This window comes from Phocoena sinus, chromosome 14, assembly GCF_008692025.1.
Source record: "Phocoena sinus isolate mPhoSin1 chromosome 14, mPhoSin1.pri, whole genome shotgun sequence".
NCBI classification, from domain to species: domain Eukaryota; kingdom Metazoa; phylum Chordata; class Mammalia; order Artiodactyla; family Phocoenidae; genus Phocoena; species Phocoena sinus.
The window spans coordinates 71,520,188-71,537,003 of record NC_045776.1 but is presented as its reverse complement, the minus strand read 5'-3'; the positions used below and the strand labels follow the sequence as shown (position 1 = coordinate 71,537,003).

The 16,816-nt window shown below is 40.2% G+C and overlaps 1 protein-coding gene across 7 annotated transcripts in view; it reads left to right on the top strand.

Annotated features, from left to right (window-relative positions):
• Positions 1–16,816, top strand: part of CORO1C (coronin 1C) — an 83,727-nt gene that overhangs the window by 43,497 nt on the left and 23,414 nt on the right. For 5 of the 7 annotated variants that reach the window (XM_032603429.1, XM_032603426.1, XM_032603427.1 and 2 more), the window contains one exon: positions 9,356–9,478. The exons of 1 other annotated variant lie outside the window; for it this stretch is intronic. In XM_032603429.1, coding sequence (XP_032459320.1) covers positions 9,356–9,478 — 123 coding nt within the window. Of the gene's footprint in view, positions 1–8,213; positions 9,479–16,816 lie in introns of all 7 variants that reach the window. One more of the 7 variants, XM_032603431.1, reaches the window with a different exon arrangement.

Below are 16,816 nucleotides of genomic sequence, written 5' to 3'. Positions count from 1 at the left end.
TTTTGGCTGCTTTGAAATTTTTGAGGACCTTCCCCATACCCAAAGTGAATGATAGTGCCGGTGTCTAGGTGGTTTTCTGCCACCGTAAGGGTTGCTAACCAGAACATGTCAAAGCCATCAACCTCAGCTTGGGCCGCCACATGGAAATTGTGCTGTCACACCTCTCCCTCGTGCCAGCTGTACACACACTTTGGAGGCTGCATTTTCCCTGGGGCTCATATTGCTGGGCCTCCTGCAGGCCACCAGATCTTTTAGATAATAATAGTCCTTAAGCCAGTGCCCTGACCTATTTCACCAGCGTCCTACAAGTGTATGAACTGGGGTCTGGGCCAGAGCCTTTGGGAACCTTGGTGTTGGTCATTTTCGCCACTTGAGTTGACTTGCTGGTAATTCTCATCACTTGGAGTTTTAGCTAGAGAGGTACAATAAGAGCTCTATGGCATGTGATCGGGATAACTAGTAAGTAATCAATACATTTGAATATTTAAAGCAAGAAATCTGAATCTCCAACTGGCTAGTCTCAGCTAAACTTTCAATTACATGCTAGCAAAGTAGTAATATTCTAGATGATGTAACTGAGGTGATGCATCCTTAATGAAACAGCGGACTGATTTGCTGGTAAATGAAATTATTCTATATGTAACCCTTGGGAAATTGATGAGTAGTTATTAAATCACTGTTCAGCCAAAAAAGATACTTTAAAAGGTGTTATTAAGTTCTTGTCAGTCTTTCTCCCAGCCTCAGCGTTCATTTAAACTTGCTGCTTAGACGTGCAGGTAAGCCGTGTTGTCACCATGACTTGCAATGATGTCTTTCTGAATGGTCCTTCACAATCTAGAATTAGACGTGGATTCCTTGGTTTATTCACTGGATGATAAATGAGGATGTGTCATGATTATGAATGAGAAATGCATTCTCATTAGATCCCAGGGCAAAATGACTTTCAGAAGTGATGTGCCCTCATCTTTACCATATAAGGCCGTTATTGTATGGTTTCCTTCAGTTTCCATGGACTTGAGCTCTCAGCAGTTTATAATTGCCCAGCTCCGCCCTTTTAGAGATACATACTTATGGGTGAAATATGTTGTTGTGCTTTAGGTTTGATTTTGTTATGGGTAAGAAGCTATTTGGAGGTGCAAGCCCTTGGAATCACAGCAGCTGATAACTTGACTGTGTGTGGAGCACACCCTGTGTGTAAAACCATCATTGCACATTTAAAACGGCATTTTTTTCTCATACTTCTTTTTGTTCCTCTATCACTGTCAGACATTTAGTCGATTCCCTTTCTGTTGTGCTGCAGGATGATGCTACCTTCCCTGTTTTATTTGTTGTAAGGATTTATGATGATGTTATAACCAGAGGAAGCAGCTGTTTGCAGGGTATCATTTTTTATTAACTTGTGTTTCTGATGACCAGCTGCCACTAATTTCAACATTACTCTTGTGCCTTTTTCACAACCCCATGGCATAGTGGAAATTTTCTTTCTCTGTAGAAACCTAGTAGGATTGTCAGTGATATTTTAGATCTCTGCTTCTTGGTTTTCTCTGTTCCTATTTCTTTACTTAGAAAGTGGGAATAATAGGGTTGCTCTTTCATGAAGGTAGTTGTGATAATGCACATAAAAGATTGTCATACAGTTCTTAGCATGTAACATAAGCACTCTGAAAGTGCTAGCGATTTTTATTACTAATTATTTGTTTTTGATAGGAAGAGGGGAAATAAGTGGCAGTTGTTTTTTGAATTACATTCAAGTTCCTGTGAAACTGTTGGGCGCTTTATTACTTTTATGCTATAGACTTGTCGGGGCTGAGTTGAGAATGGCAGAAATGCTTCTTACTATTCTCAGATATCTTACTTGATTGAAGAATACTGGTGAGTAGCTATTTACTTTTGGCCAGGGTTGTATAATTTTAACCTTAAAAAGAAAAGTCATTTAGTAAGCTTCTGAGTATAATTAAGAACAACTAGTATTAATGTACTACCAGATTCCCCTCAAAATTGCTGTATATCTGAGCAAAAGCTCTTCCTAGCCCAGATTGAAAAAAATTATTTGGTGTCCTTGGATGTTTAGAGTTCAGTGACTATACTCTGCCATCAAGGATGCCAGATGGGGTGTGCTGGGGTGAGCCTCGGAATGCAAAGACCCTGGGATACAATAAAACATTTCAGGTAGAAAACCTCTTTTCCTTGGGATTAAAGGGGTTTTTTTTAAGATTTTTAAAATAATTAATTAACTAATTAATTTATGGCTGCGTTGGGTCTTAGTTGCAGCACGTGGGATCTTTGTTGAGGCATGCAGGATCTTCACTGTGGTGCGTGGGCTTCTCTCTAGTTGTGGCTTGTGGGTTTTCTCTTCTCTAGTTGTGGTGCACAGGCTCCAGGGTGCGTGGGCTCTGTAGTTGTGGCACGTGGGTTCCAGAGCACATGGGCTCTGTAGTTTGCGGCTCACGGGCTCTAGTTGAGGTGCGTGAGCTCAGTAGTTGTGACATGCAGGCTTAGTTGCCCCACAGCATGTGGGATCTTAGTTCCCTGACCAGGGATCAAACCCACGTCCCCTGCATTGCAAGGCGGATTCTTTACCACTGGGCCACCAGGGAAGTCCCATAGATTTTTTAAAAATGTAAATTAATAACAATACCTTGGTGTGTTTCTCAACTTTATTATATTTTAATTATTTTTAAAAAATAGGAAACAAAATAATAGGACACTCATGTACTCACCTACAAGATTAAACAGATGTTAATATTTTGCCATGTTTGTTTCATATCTCCCTTTTTTGAAAACAGTAAAGCATAACAGATGTAGCTAAACTACCATTCTGCTTTCCATCTTTTCTCCTTCCCCAGAGGTAATTGTCTCCTCAAAGTTGGTATGTATCATATGTTTGTACTTTATTACATGTGTATGTACCTATAACAGACTATTATTTTGCATGTTTTAAACTTTTATATAAGTGATATTTATTCTCATACCAAAGGACAGTTACATTGCTCCTGCTTTTTTCACTGTTTCCAACAGTGCTTCCATGAATACCCTTGTGCAAAATATGGGAGCGTTTCTCTCGCACAGACCATCGAGAAGTGGTATTGCTGAGGGGCGGGCAACTTCAGCTCCAGTTGTTTCCAAATTGCTCTCAAAAGGAATCGTAGCAGGATACTCTCCTGTGCGTAGTTTTTATGAGTTCCTCTTTCCAAACATGTTTGCCAGCACTTGTATTTAGACTTCTAAATTCTTGCCAATTTTAATAGGTGTCAAATATTACCTTATCGTTTTAATTTGCAGTTCCCTGATTACCAGTGAGATGGAGTACTTTCCATACATCTGTTGGCTTTTCAGGCTTCCTTCCCTGTGGATCCCTGTTCATATCATTTGCCCCTTATTCTATTAAGTTGTTTATTGATTTTGTCAGGTATATATTTTATGTATACATACATGTATATATGTATGTATATACACACACACACGTAGATATAAAATCTTCTCCCAATCTGCAACTTGTCCTTTCACTTTACTTGTGTTTTTTGAGAACAACCCACACTGCTGAATTTGCATTACTTTTTTTCCCCCTCCTTTTTTGAGGGGAGTTTGCATCAATATTTATAAGTCACATAGACCTAAGTTTCTCTTCCTTACACTGTCCTTCATATCAAGGTGGTACATTCTTTATGTAGTGAGTTTAGCAGTGCGCCTTTATTTTTTATTCTCTGGGAACACTGGTTTGAGATGATTTCTTCCTTGAATGTTTGGGAAAACTCATCTGTAAAACCATCTGGGCCTATTATTTTTGGTATTTACTGATTGATTTTGGGTGGGCAGTGATGTATGGAGTTACAGTACTGGTTCTTTTTTTATTATTATTATTTTTGGCTGCGTTGGGTCTTCATTGCTGCATGTGGGCTTTCTCTAGTTGTGGCGAGCGGGGGTTGCTCTTCGTTGCAGTGCGCAGGCTTCTCATTGCGGTGGCTTCTCTTGTTGCAGAGCATGGGCTCTAGGTGCACGGGCTTCAGTAGTTGCAGTGTGTGGGCTTCAGTAGTTGTGGCTTGCGGGCTCTAGAGTGCAGGCTCAGTAGTTGTGGCACATGGGCTTAGTTGCTCCGCGGCATGTGGGATCTTGCTGGACCGGGGCTTGAACCCGTGTCCCCTGCATTGGCAGGCGGATTCTTAACCACTGCACTGTGGGAAGCCCACAGTACTGGTTCTTTTATGATTCTGGGTCTCTTTAGGTTTTCTGTTTATTGAAGGAGTTTTGATACATCACACATTTTCTAGGAGCTTACTTATTTCATCTGGAATTTTAAGATTTGTTTTAGCTATATCCCACAAATTTTGATATGGCATGTATTTACTGACCAATTTTAACCTTTTTCTGTTGGCTATTATGACTTTCTATGTGAATTATTTAGTAAATTAGAAATTTTTGGGGACTTCCCTGGTGGCGCAGTGGTTGAGAATCCGCCTGCCAATGCAGGGGACATGGGTTCGAGCCCTGGTCCGGGAAGATCCCACATGCCGTGGAGCAACTAAGCCGGTGAGCCACAACTGCTGAGCCTGTGCTGTAGAGCCCGCGAGCCACAACTACTGAGCCCGCATGCCACAACTACTGAAGCCTGTGCACCTAGAGCCCGTGCTCTGCAACAAGAAAAGCCACCGCAACAAAGAAGCCCCTGCTCACCACAACTAGAGAAAGCCCGCGCTCAGCAACGAAGACCCAACGCAGCCAAAAATAAATAAATAAATTCATTTTTAAAAAAAAGAAAAGAAGAAGAAGAAGGCTGATACCGTTTATGTTCCTGGTACGGTAGGAAGGGTAGGAGTGATGTCGAGGACTTGGATAGGTTGGCAAACACTTTAAAAAAAAAACAAACTTTGCAGATGCTTTGGAGATTTTTGGCTTGTATTTTTCTGTTAATTTTTAATTGTATTGCATTGTACTCAGAACATGTTCTGTACAATATTGATTCCTTGGTAGTTTTTGAGATTTGCTTTGTGGTATTCTAATTGGTGATTTTTAAAAAAATGTTTATTAGTGTGCTTGGAAACAAACAAAAAAATGTGTGTTTTAAAATGTTGGCTATGGGCTTCCCTGGTGGCGCAATGGTTGAGAGTCCGCCTGCCGATGCAGGGGACGCGGGTTCATGCCCCGGTCCGGGAAGGTCCCACGTGCTGCGGAGCGGCTGGGCCCGTAAGCCATGGCCGCTGAGCCTGCGCGTCCGAAGCCTGTGCTCCACAACGGGAGAGGCCACAGCAGTGAGAGGCCCGCGTACTGCAAAAAAAATAAATAAATAAAAATAAATAAAATAAAATGTTGGCTACAAGTTGTATATATCCATTAGATCAAGCTTGTTACTTTTGTTAAAGCCGTTTATATTCATACTGAGTTTTGTCTGTTTGATCTCTTAAATCTTTATTACAGTCTCTTAAGATTATGGTTTTGTCATTTTCTCCTTGTACTTCTGTCAATTTCTGCTTTAATTATTTTGAAATTTATGTAGTTAGATGAGTTAAAGTCCATAGTGAATATAGCTTTTCTCTGAATTGTTTCTTTAAATGTTAAAATGTAATCTTAAATAATGCATTTCACCTTAAAATCTATTTGTTCTAGTATAACCACCTGGTACATATTTTTATATCCCTTCCCCTCCTTTAGTTGCCTTTTCGTATTATTATTTTGTAAATGTGTCTTATAACTGGTTTTAATCTGATCTGAAACACCTCGTCTTTTAGCGGGTGAGTTTAAGTCATTCATATTTACCGCAGTTTGTGATTTATGGTTGTTTTTATTTCCACCATCTTATTTTGTGCTTTCTAGTTTTCATGCTTTTTCTTGCCTTTTTTTCTTTTTATTTCCTCTTTCTCTTATATTGAATGAGTTTTTAAAATTCCACTAACCTTCCTACCACTCCATACACTTTTTGGAAGTTATATATTCTCTTTTAGTGTTTACCCTTAATTTTAACATACTTACATGACTTAAAGTCTAAAACTAGTCAAATTTTCTGCCTTTTTCTAGGGAAGGGCCCTGAAACTTTTGAATTCTGATCATATCTTTCTATCTTACATGTTATTGTTGTTTAGTGTTTTAGTTCTGCCTTGTCTTACCTGTACTCCAGTTAGTCATAATTACTACTGTTCTATACAGTCAATGCCTATTTACATTGACCACATTTACCAATTTGTTTGCTCACTTCTTGTTTTGGTATCCCAGTTCTTTCTTCTGGTTCACTTTCTTTTCCTGAAATAAGTCCTTGAACTTAGTTCTTTGAAATTAATTTTGAAATTCTTTGAGATAAGTCCAAGAACTTAATTCTTTGAATAAGAGTCTTTAAATGGTAAAATTTCTGTATCTTTTTGTTTAAAAATGTTGGGGTTTTTGTTTGTTTGGTCATCACTTTTGAATGATAGTTTATCTGGGCATAGAATGCACAGGTGGTTGTTTTTCTTCCCATTTCTGAGATAGTTTCTGATGTCTTTGTTTCTGTACTTGCTTTTGAGAAGTCTGCTCACAGCTAGTCTAGTTATTCTCTCTGTAGGTAATCTGTCTTTTCTCTATGGCTGCTTTGGTTTGAGATTTTATCTTTGTTTTAGGTGTTCTGAATTGCACTAGGATATTCTACTTGGGACCTGTGCTTCTTCAATCTGAAGACTTATGCCCTCAGTTAAACTTGGAAAATCCTCAGCCCTCATCTCTTCAGTTTTTTGTTTCTCTTGCATTCTCTCCTTCTGGAATGTCTGTTGCAATGTGTGTCAGACCTCAACCTGGCCTTTGTGTCTCAGAATGTTTTTTTTTTTGTTGTTGTTTTGGTTTTTTTTTTTGCGGTATGCGGGCCTCTCACTGTTGTGGCCTCTCCCGTTGCGAGGCACAGGCTCCGGATGCGCAGGCCCAGCGGCCATGGCTCACGGGCCCAGCCGCTCCGCGGCATGTGGGATCTTCCCGGTCCGGGGCACGAACCCGCGTCCCCTGCATCGGCAGGCGGACTCTCAACCACTGCGCCACCAGGGAAGCCCTCAGAATGTTTTAAATTACTAAATATCACACATTCAAGAGAGTAACTATATCTATAGCTTAAATAATAATAATACATAATAAAACAGTAATAATATTAGAAAATAAAACACCTGTGAGTTCACCACCAGCACCTTGAGTATTAGACCATTACGTGGGGTAGGAACTCCAGGGGAGGAGCACTCACAGGGGGAATTAGGTAAAACTACCTGGCTTGGGTGCTTAGTAGCAGCTCCTTCTTTAAGGAAGGATACGGTCAGGGGTGTTGGTAGAATGGATTCCGGCAGTTGTTAAATTTGGGGTAACGTTTTTTGAGCACTAGAGGTGCTGGGGCGGTACCAAGTGCTTTACCTTGATTGTCTCAGTTAATTCTCACATCAGCTCTTGAAGAAAGAATTCTAGCGTTCTCATTTTACAGGTGAGAAACTGAGGTCGTCAGATGAAGTAATTTGGCCAGAGCCTCAGGGGAGAAAATGGCAGCGCCACACCCCAGCCCTGGCAGCCTGGTCCCTGACCCTCACTACTTCTCGGCCTGTCAGTGACCCACGTGGCTTCTCATACAAGACCCAGGTTCTCTGTAATATTGTGTTTCTTCCTTGGCATTTTCGTTTATGAATTCCTGTTTTTGGTGATGCAATTCAGGAGACCGAAACTCTGGGTTGAATTAGTTTTGCAAGAGAAAGGGGGAGCGTGTGAAAAAACCCAGGCCTCAGGTCCGTAGGCTGGTGCACCTTCACACCTCAACTCAGAACTCACCTTTCTGCGCAGAAAACCTTCCCAAAGGCTGGAGCCCCCGCACAGCTGCTTGAATGTCCTTCTTCTGTGTTCCTGCCGCCTTGGGCCTGTCCTGGTGCTGCACGTCTTGTGCTGCGCTGTAACTGGAGCTTTAGATGGACTCCACGCTTGGCCAGGACATGGAGGGCGCCCTGCTCACCTCTGTGTCTCCAACACTCAGCTCAGTGTCTGGCCCAGAGTTCACGGATAACACACGCTTGTAATTCTTTAATGATTGAGTAAGTTAACATTATACAGGAAGAACTAATAATGAGTGCTAGCTTTTTATTGAGTATTTACTGTGTTCTGGGTACTCTGATTAATTTTTTACACACCTTATACAGATGGTTGTAATGCTAGGTTTTGATTTACCTCATTTCTCCTTTACTCCTCACAGTAATCCTGGGAGGTAAGTATTACTGTTACTCATTTTACAGATGACAAGCTGAAGCTTAGAGAGATTACCTGTCTGAGATCACACACTGTTTAACCAAGAGAGCCTGGACTTGAATCCGTATCTGTCTGACTCTGGAGCCTGTGGTCTTTGTGCTTTAGCACACTGCTTCTCTGGAGATTTCCACAGTCAAGTCAAAGTGGAGAAATCCAAATTTACTGATCTTGAAAATTTTCCAAGAAGCCTGCCCCCATGTTGTGACAGCTGGCCATAACAGGAGAGTAGCATCAACCAAAAAATAGGTTCACTTTTGCATTGTGGTGATTCCTTTCTGTTCACCTGCGTTTAGCATATGTAGAAGAATGTCAGCAAGGACTGGCATTAACCTTTTTAAAAAGAAGCAGCCTTTGTACAGCTGTTGTTGTAATAGCATTTGTCTTGGTTAACACCAGACAAAATTGGTCCGATAAGCCAGATTGGCTTGTTAGGTTCAAGTGTGTAACATGAGCACGTTGTGATGGTTGCTATGACCAACATTAGAAGTTGTGTTCTTAATGAGATGTGGATCTGGGTAATGGCTGAGAGCTAAGGTGGTTAATTAGAAGGCCCAGCTGGCGTTTCTGTTGACGGAAGAGACCGAGACATTGAAACATACTTTGTCCTTCGGCCGCTGAGCAGTGGTTAAGGCTTTTCTTTTCATTACCTTCACTTTGCTTGCTCACTGGAAGTGCCATCCACTTCCAGAACTGTTAATTTGTATATTCAAGGGCATTAGCTTATCATATTAAAGGTTATATTTTACATTTTGAATAATACCAGGTTTGGTTTTTTTTAAAACAGTAAAAACACACCTATAATTTACAATAGGCTATTGTTAGAATTGCATTGTGGTAAAAAGACTCTTGTATTCTCTTTTGCGGTGTCTATTAATGCCGTTGATTAAATAAAATCTCTGTGGTTCTGGAAATGTAGATCCTTAATTTGATGGAGTATCCTTGGTAGTAACTGTTTCTAGAAATGCAAGTTGACATTTCTTAACAGTTGACGTTGGCTGATATGAACGTCATAATTTGTAGATTCTTGAGAGTTTGGGGTAGAAGTAATAAAGGAGAAGTGGGTCTGACAAAACATAAAAACTCTGTAGCATTGATGTTACATAATAGGTCTGTTTCTCTCTCCTTTCAGACTGGTCGAATTGACAAATCCTACCCCACAGTGTGTGGTCACACAGGACCAGTGCTGGACATAGACTGGTGCCCACATAACGATCAGGTCATTGCCAGCGGCTCAGAGGACTGCACGGTTATGGTAAGTTCCCTCGGTGTGGCGGGCACACAGGCCAGCGAGACTCACCTACTGCCTTCAAAGAGTGTGTATGTGTAGGCTTGAAATGCAGAAGATCACAGAGCTTTGATCGTCCATTGGACTATACAAGAATTTAGCGACACTGAAGTTTAACTGCAGATAAGCCGTTTTACAAGTTTATATCAAGGAGTTGTACTCTCTTGTCTTTTTTCTTCTCTTGCTTGTGTGTGTGCACATACTTGTTAACAGTTGACACATCTGCTTGATGGGAAGATTTTAGGGAAAGTAAAATGACTTTCAAATAATTCTGTGAATGCCGTTACACCACATGACCTCCCCCCCCCCCCAAAAAAAGGAGAGAGAAAATCGCTACCATGAATTGCGTATTACAGTGAAATATGGTGCCAAAGGTTATATAGATAGGTGGGATATGAAACAGATATTGAAAGGTAATAAAGAGCTTTTGTAGGTGCTTATTTCCAAGCTAACGTCTAGTGGACCGTGGTTAACGAAGTCCTTTTTATGCAGATGTACAAACAACCAATTTGAAAGGTTGTTAAAGTAAGTTCTGTATGTTCCCCAGTTTAGATTCCAAAGGTAGGTTATGTATGAAACCAGGCTTTGGAGTACTTGTGAATGTGAAGCTTCTTGTTCTTGATTATGTTCTTCTTAGCCTTCAAATGTAATTATGAGTTTGGATCCATTTTTAATCCTAGCGCAACATCTGCTGCAAAGACTGGGCAAGAGCGCAGACAGGGAGCCCTGAAGTCATGCCTGGAGTGGATGCAGGTCGTCCCTCAGGCAGCCTCACACCTGGCAGGTGGAGAGCTGCGAGAACTGCACTCTGGTTATCCCCCTCTTGGTTTTCTGTGCACTGAACCAGACTTAGAAACATTGTTTGGAAGGCTTTGTTAATTACAGTTATTTTACATAAAAGGAAATTAATTCCTGAACTGTGCCATTTAAACGTTTACCCATTTTTCCTCATGGACTTTTGGCTAAGGATAACTCCTCCTGTGATCTCATGATTTTGGCAGCCAAAGTGTATTAAAGAAATATGCTGCTATTAAAAGGAATTGTTCCATTTAACATGCCTTGCTAAATTGGTCGTTTGAATGGCTACAGACGCATTTTGCTAAGGGGAAGGAACAGTATTTAGACCTGATGCCCAAATCTTAAACCGAGAGTCTTAACCTTTCTTGGAGAAGCGGGTTTGATCCATCCCTCCCCATCTCCAGCATTATTGGTCACATTGCCCTTTAAAAAAAAAACCTTTGCATTATAAAACACACTAAACGAGCAGTTAAGTGAGTTCAATTAAGTGAAAAAGTGAATTGAGGGACTTCCCTGGTGGCACAGTGGTTGGGAATCTGCCTGCCAACGCAGGGGACACGGGTTCGATCCCTGGTCCAGGAAGATCCCACATGCCGCGGAGCAACTAAGCCCGTGCACCACAACTACTGAGCCTGCGCTCTAGAGCCCGCGAGCCACAACTACTGAGCCCACGTGCCTAGAGCCCATGCTCCGCAACAAGAGAAGCCACTGCAATGAGAAGCCCGCACACCACAACAAAGAGTAGCCCCCGCTCGCCACAACTAGAGAAAGCCCACCCACAGCAACAAAGACCCAATGCAGCCAAAATTAAATAAATTAAAAATAAATAAATTCATTAAAAAAAAAAGTGAACTGAGTTAGGAGGTTTATTACTGAGTGAACACCCTGTGACTGCCACCCAGGTCAAGAAATGGAACTTTCCCAGGCTTCTCAGTCTCTTCCCTGTGCCCCATCCCAGTCCCCATCCACCCCTCCCTCTCCAAGTAACCAGTAAAACTCACTTCCTTGCCTTTCTTTGTGGTTTTAATCACTCAAGTGTGCGTCTCTGGACGCTAGAGCTTAGTCTTCCAAGTTCTAAAAACTTGATATGGCTTTTAAGTCTTTCCTAATCTACAGGTTCCTCCGCCATCCTTTTCTTGTTGAAGAAGCCAGATCTTTGACCTGTTGCTTCCAGAAGTCCAGAGTTTGCTGATTGCACCCTCGTGGTCCAGTTCAACCTGCTACTCTGTCTTTCAGATTCCCTGTGAGTTGGCAGCTGGATCCTAGAGCATGATTAGATTCAGATTCCATCTCTTTGACAAGCCTAGAGCTCGTGCTCTGGTCTCCCCTCAGGAGGCACGAGGTGTCAAGATGCCTGGTTTTTTGCTCTTTTTTGATTTGTGCAGTTATTGATGCCCAGCACCTAGATCCAGGAACTCATTAAGGGGTCTCAAAATGGTGATATTAAATGCTGTGATTTTGTTTTCAGTTTTCAGCTGGTAAAATTTTTAAGGTGATGCTCTCTCTTATCTACTATTTAGTTACCCAGGAGTATAGTTCATATAGGAAAGCAGGGTAAATGCTTGATTCTTTCCTTTTATTTACCCAGTTTTCAAAATAATGAATTGGTTCTTTATCTTCCTCAGAAGGTGACCAATTAGTTTTTCATTTGGAGGTTTTTTTCCCCTTTTCATTTTGAACTGAATGGGTTTCAATCTGTTACAATTCTTTTCTCAAAGCTCAGGGGATTCAGTCTATGTTAATGGGAACCTCTTCACAGTTCCTGAGTCCTTCTGAAGTGACCCTACTTGTTTCTGTTGCTTCCTTGCTCTTCTGTATGTCCAGGTGTCCCAGGCCCACGCCTGACCACACACCTCAAATCCACCACTTCTCTCAGAAGCTCTGGTTTGTTTTAATGGAAAATGGAGTTTCTAGATCACTCTCTGAGTGCTTAGGGATGCTCATTGTTACCGCAGCGATCATTGTTTTTAAGACTTTGCAGTAAATTTGGCTAGAATATACATATATATTTAAAGATATAATACCTTGTGACTTCGTCTTAATCTTTCCAGTTCAAATTCAGGACTGTATAGTTTTTACCTAACTTCTTTAATAATACATCTCTGTCTCCTTTCTTTCACACCAAGAATCCTGGTTCTCAGGAGTTCAGGATGAATTAGAATATCCTAATCTATCTCATTTGCTTTTTCACAGTATACATACAATAGTCTCACACTAAAAATACTAAGAGTATCACCACCATTATGATTACTGAAAGCAGTTTAAAAAAAAAAAAGGCACTTGGATCATCTGAAGCTCCTTCTCTAGTAGATTCTAGACCCCAGTACTCTGGAAACCAACCAGAGAGGGCTCCCTTCCAGGACAGGCCCCACCCTGAGGAGCAGTTCCAAGGGATGGAATCAAATAGGAAAGGCTCGTGGGAACTGTATTCTCTAAGTTCTTCTATATTGACAATAGCTTGTTGTGACCTTTATACTTAAAGGTGAATTTTTCTGGATATAAAATTCTTTGCTTGCAGTATTTCCTTGAGTATCTAAATATTGCATTTTCTTTTGGCATAAAGTGTTGCTGTAAAAAATCAGATGATCAGAAAAAATCTGATTTTCTTTTCCTTATAGAGTATATGTTCTTTTTGCATAGATGCTCATAAGATTTTTTTTTCTTAAAATGTAGTAATTTTACTAGACTATTGTTGGTTATTCTGAGTTGGTATTTCTGTGTGTGACGTGCTCTTTCAATATATGGTTTCCGGTCGTCCCCCCCCCCCCCCCCAACCCAGGAAAGTTTTATTGACTTAGAGTCTTCAGTATTTGTTCTGTTCCTTTGCTTTGGTTTTTCCCTTCAGGGACTCCTGTTATCCAAATGCTTTATCTTATTTACTTATCTTCGATATTTGTCAGTTTCTCTCCAAACTTTTTTTCTTACTCATTTCTTTTAGGCTAAAATTTTTCTGCTTTTTACCTTTTATTTCTTTAGGGACATTATTTATGTTTATTTGCTCTTAGCTTCTTTGTTAGTCTTCGTTTCTAAAGTACTTTTCCTTTTATTTCTATTTTTTTTCTTGATTTCCGCCACCTTACTTTTGAGTTTTTCAAGTTCTGATTTATGTTTCCTGTCTTGTATCGTTTTCTTAATAATGTCTTTCGAAATGTGTGTGATAGTTTTTATCTTTCTTTGGAGCTGGTCTTACTAGCATTCTTGTACTGTCTGCAGGGATGTATTCTCTTTTTTTCTCATAGTAATTTTGGAGCCTTGATTTTTTTTTTTTCTCTTTTTTCTCCCTCTCTTATTTTTATGTGAATTTAGTTTTCCCGAGCTTTCAGAAGCTGGCTTCCTTCATAAAGCTGTTCTAACTTCACAGAGCTCCCTCTTCTGTCCTTTTCAGGTAGTGTTCAGAAACATGGTGTCTTGCTGTCAGATTTCCTGACCTGCTTTTTTTTGGTCTTTCTGATTCCTTTGTCCATCTTATTTCTGTCCTGCTCAGATTTGATTCCATTTCTTGGAATTTCCACTCAGTGTGGGCCTGTCTTAGGAGGGAGTCCTCTCTGGTTGGTGTCTAGGGTACTGGGGTTTAGATTTCTCCAGCCCCTTCATACCTTTTTCGTTTCAGGTCCCTGTTCTCACCTGCTGTTGGAGAAGGCAAAGCCTCTTCCCGTTTCCGTTGTGGCTTCATATTGGCCTGCTCTTCTCAGATCTGTGGGGCACCCCATTGCTGCCCTATGATTTTTTTCGCACAGAGGCCGACAACACACGGGTTGTGTGGCTGTTGGTGGTTTTCCTCCACACACTTGCATTTGGGTTATCACCTAGTTTTGTGTATATATTGTCCCTGTGTTTTTGTTTTGTTATCTGCCTGCTCTGTGTTTTTCTTGAGGGACTTGGGAAGATCCCAAAACCGTGCTGCCACTGACACCACCATTGTCCCAGAATCCTCTGACGTTGCCCCGTTATTGGTATTGCCAGAGTGAACATTTTGTAAATTAAATAATGCTTTGGGATAAACCTTCCTCCTAGTTTTTTTTCACTCCCTTAACTATGGTGCTGATATTTTAATCACTTAATGTCTCCCAAATAATTTGTTATTATTATTGGGGTAATTACAAAATGCTTTAACAACTCAGCAGTTGAAATAAAATTTTAAAGAAGTATTTGATCTTCTACCCCACCTGCTTCTTTTTTTTTATTTTTGAATTTTATTTTATTTATTTTTTATACAGCAGGTTCTTATTAGTTCTCTATTTTATGCATATAAGTGTATATATGTCAATCCCAATCTCCCAATTCATATCACCACCACCCCCATCCCTGCCACTTTCCCCACATTTGTTCTCTACATCTGTGTCTCTATTTCCGCCCTGCAAACCAGTTCGTCTGTACCATTTTTCTAGGTTCCACATATATGCGTTAATATACAATATTTGTTTTTCTCTTTCTGACTTACTTCACTCTGTATGACAGTCTCTAGGTCCATCCACGTCTCTACAAATGACCCAATTTTCTTCCTTTTTATGGGTGAGTAATATTCTGTTGTATATACGTACCACATCTTCTTTATCCATTCATCTGTCGATGGGCATTTAGGTTGCTTCCATGTCCTGGCTATTGTAAATAGTGCTGCAATGAACATTGGGGTGCATGTGTCTTTTTGAATTATGGTTTTCTCTGGGTATATGCCCAGTAGTGGGATTGCTGGGTCATATGGTAGTTCTATTTTTAGTTTTTTAAGGAACCTCCATACTGTTCTCCATAGTGGCTGTATCAATTTACATTCCCACCAACAGTGCAAGAGGGTTCCCTTTTCTACACACCCTCTCCAGCATTTGTTGTTTGTAGATTTTCTGATGATGCCCATTCTAACCGGTGTGAGGTGATACCTCATTGTAGTTTTGATTTGCATTTCTCTAATAATTTGTGATGTTGACCAGCTTTTCATGTGCTTCTTGGCTATCTGTATGTCTTCTTTGGAGAAATGTCTATTTAGGTCTTCTGCCCATTTTCTGATTGGGTTGTTTCTTTTTGTAGTATTGAGCTGCATGAGCTGTTTATATATTTTGGAGATTAATCCTTTGTCCGTTGATTCATTTGCAAATATTTTCTCCCATTCTGAGGGTTGTCTTTTTGTCTTGTTTGTAGTTTCCTTTGCTTTGCAAAAACTTTTACGTTTCATTAGGTCCCATTTGTTTATTTTTATTTCCATTACTCTAGGAGGTGGATCAAAAAAGATCTTTCTGTGATTTATGTTAAAGAGTGTTCTTCCTATGTTTTCCTCCAACAGTTTTATAGTGTCCAGTCTTACATTTAGGTCTCTAATCCATTTTGAGTTTATTTTTGTGTATGGTGTTAGGGAGTGTTCTAATTTCATTCTTTTACATGTAACTGTCCAGTTTTCCCAGCACCACTTATTGAAGAGACTGTCTTTTCTCCATGGTATAGCCTTGCCTCCTTTGTCATAGATTAGTTGACCATAGGTGCATGGGCTTATCTCTGGGCTTTCTATCCTGTTCCATTGATCTATGTTTCTGTTTTTGTGCCGGTACCATATTGTCTTGATGACTGTAGTTTTGTAGTATAGTCTGAAGTCAGGGAGACTGATTCCTCCAGCTCTGTTATTTTCCCCTCAACACTGCTTTGGCTATTCAGGATCTTTTGTGTCTCCATACAAATTTTAAGATTTTTTGTTCTAGTTCTGTAAAAAATACCACTGGTAATTTGATAGGGATTGCATTGAATCTGTAGATTGCTTTGGGTAGTATAGTCATTTTCACAACATTGATTCTTGCAATCCAAGAACATGGTATATCTCTCCATCTGTTTGTGTCATCTTTGATTCCTTTCATCAGTGTCTTATAGTTTTCTGAGTATAGGTCTTTTACCTCCTTACGTAGGTTTATTCCTAGGTTTTTATTCTTTTTGTTGCAATGGTGAATGGATTGTTTCCTTCATTTCTCTTCCTGATCTTTCGTTGTTAGTGTATAGGAATGCAGGAGATTTCTGTGCATTAATTCTGTATCCTGCAACTTTACCAGATTCACTGATTAGCTCTAGTAGTTTTCTGGTGGCACCTTTAGGATTCTCTATGTATAGTATCATGTCATTTGCAAACAGTGACAGTTTTAATTTTTCTTTTCCAATTTGTATGCCTTTTATTTATTTTTCTTCTCTGATTGCCATGGCCAGGACTTCCAAAGCGATGTTGAATAATAGTGGTGAGAGTGGGCAGCCTTGTGTTGTTCCTGATCTTAGAGGAAATGCTTTCAGTTTTTCACCATTGAGAGTGATGTTTGCTGTGGGTTTGTCATAAATGGCCTTCATTATGTTGAGGTAGGTTCCCTCTCTGCCCACTTTCTGGAGAGTTTTTTAAATTATTATTATTTTTTATTTTTTTTACATTGTTATTAGAGTATAATTGCTTTACAATGGTGTGTTAGTTTCTGCTTTATAACAAAGTGAATCACCTATACGTATACATATATCACCATATCTCCTCCCTCTTTTGCGTCTCCCTCA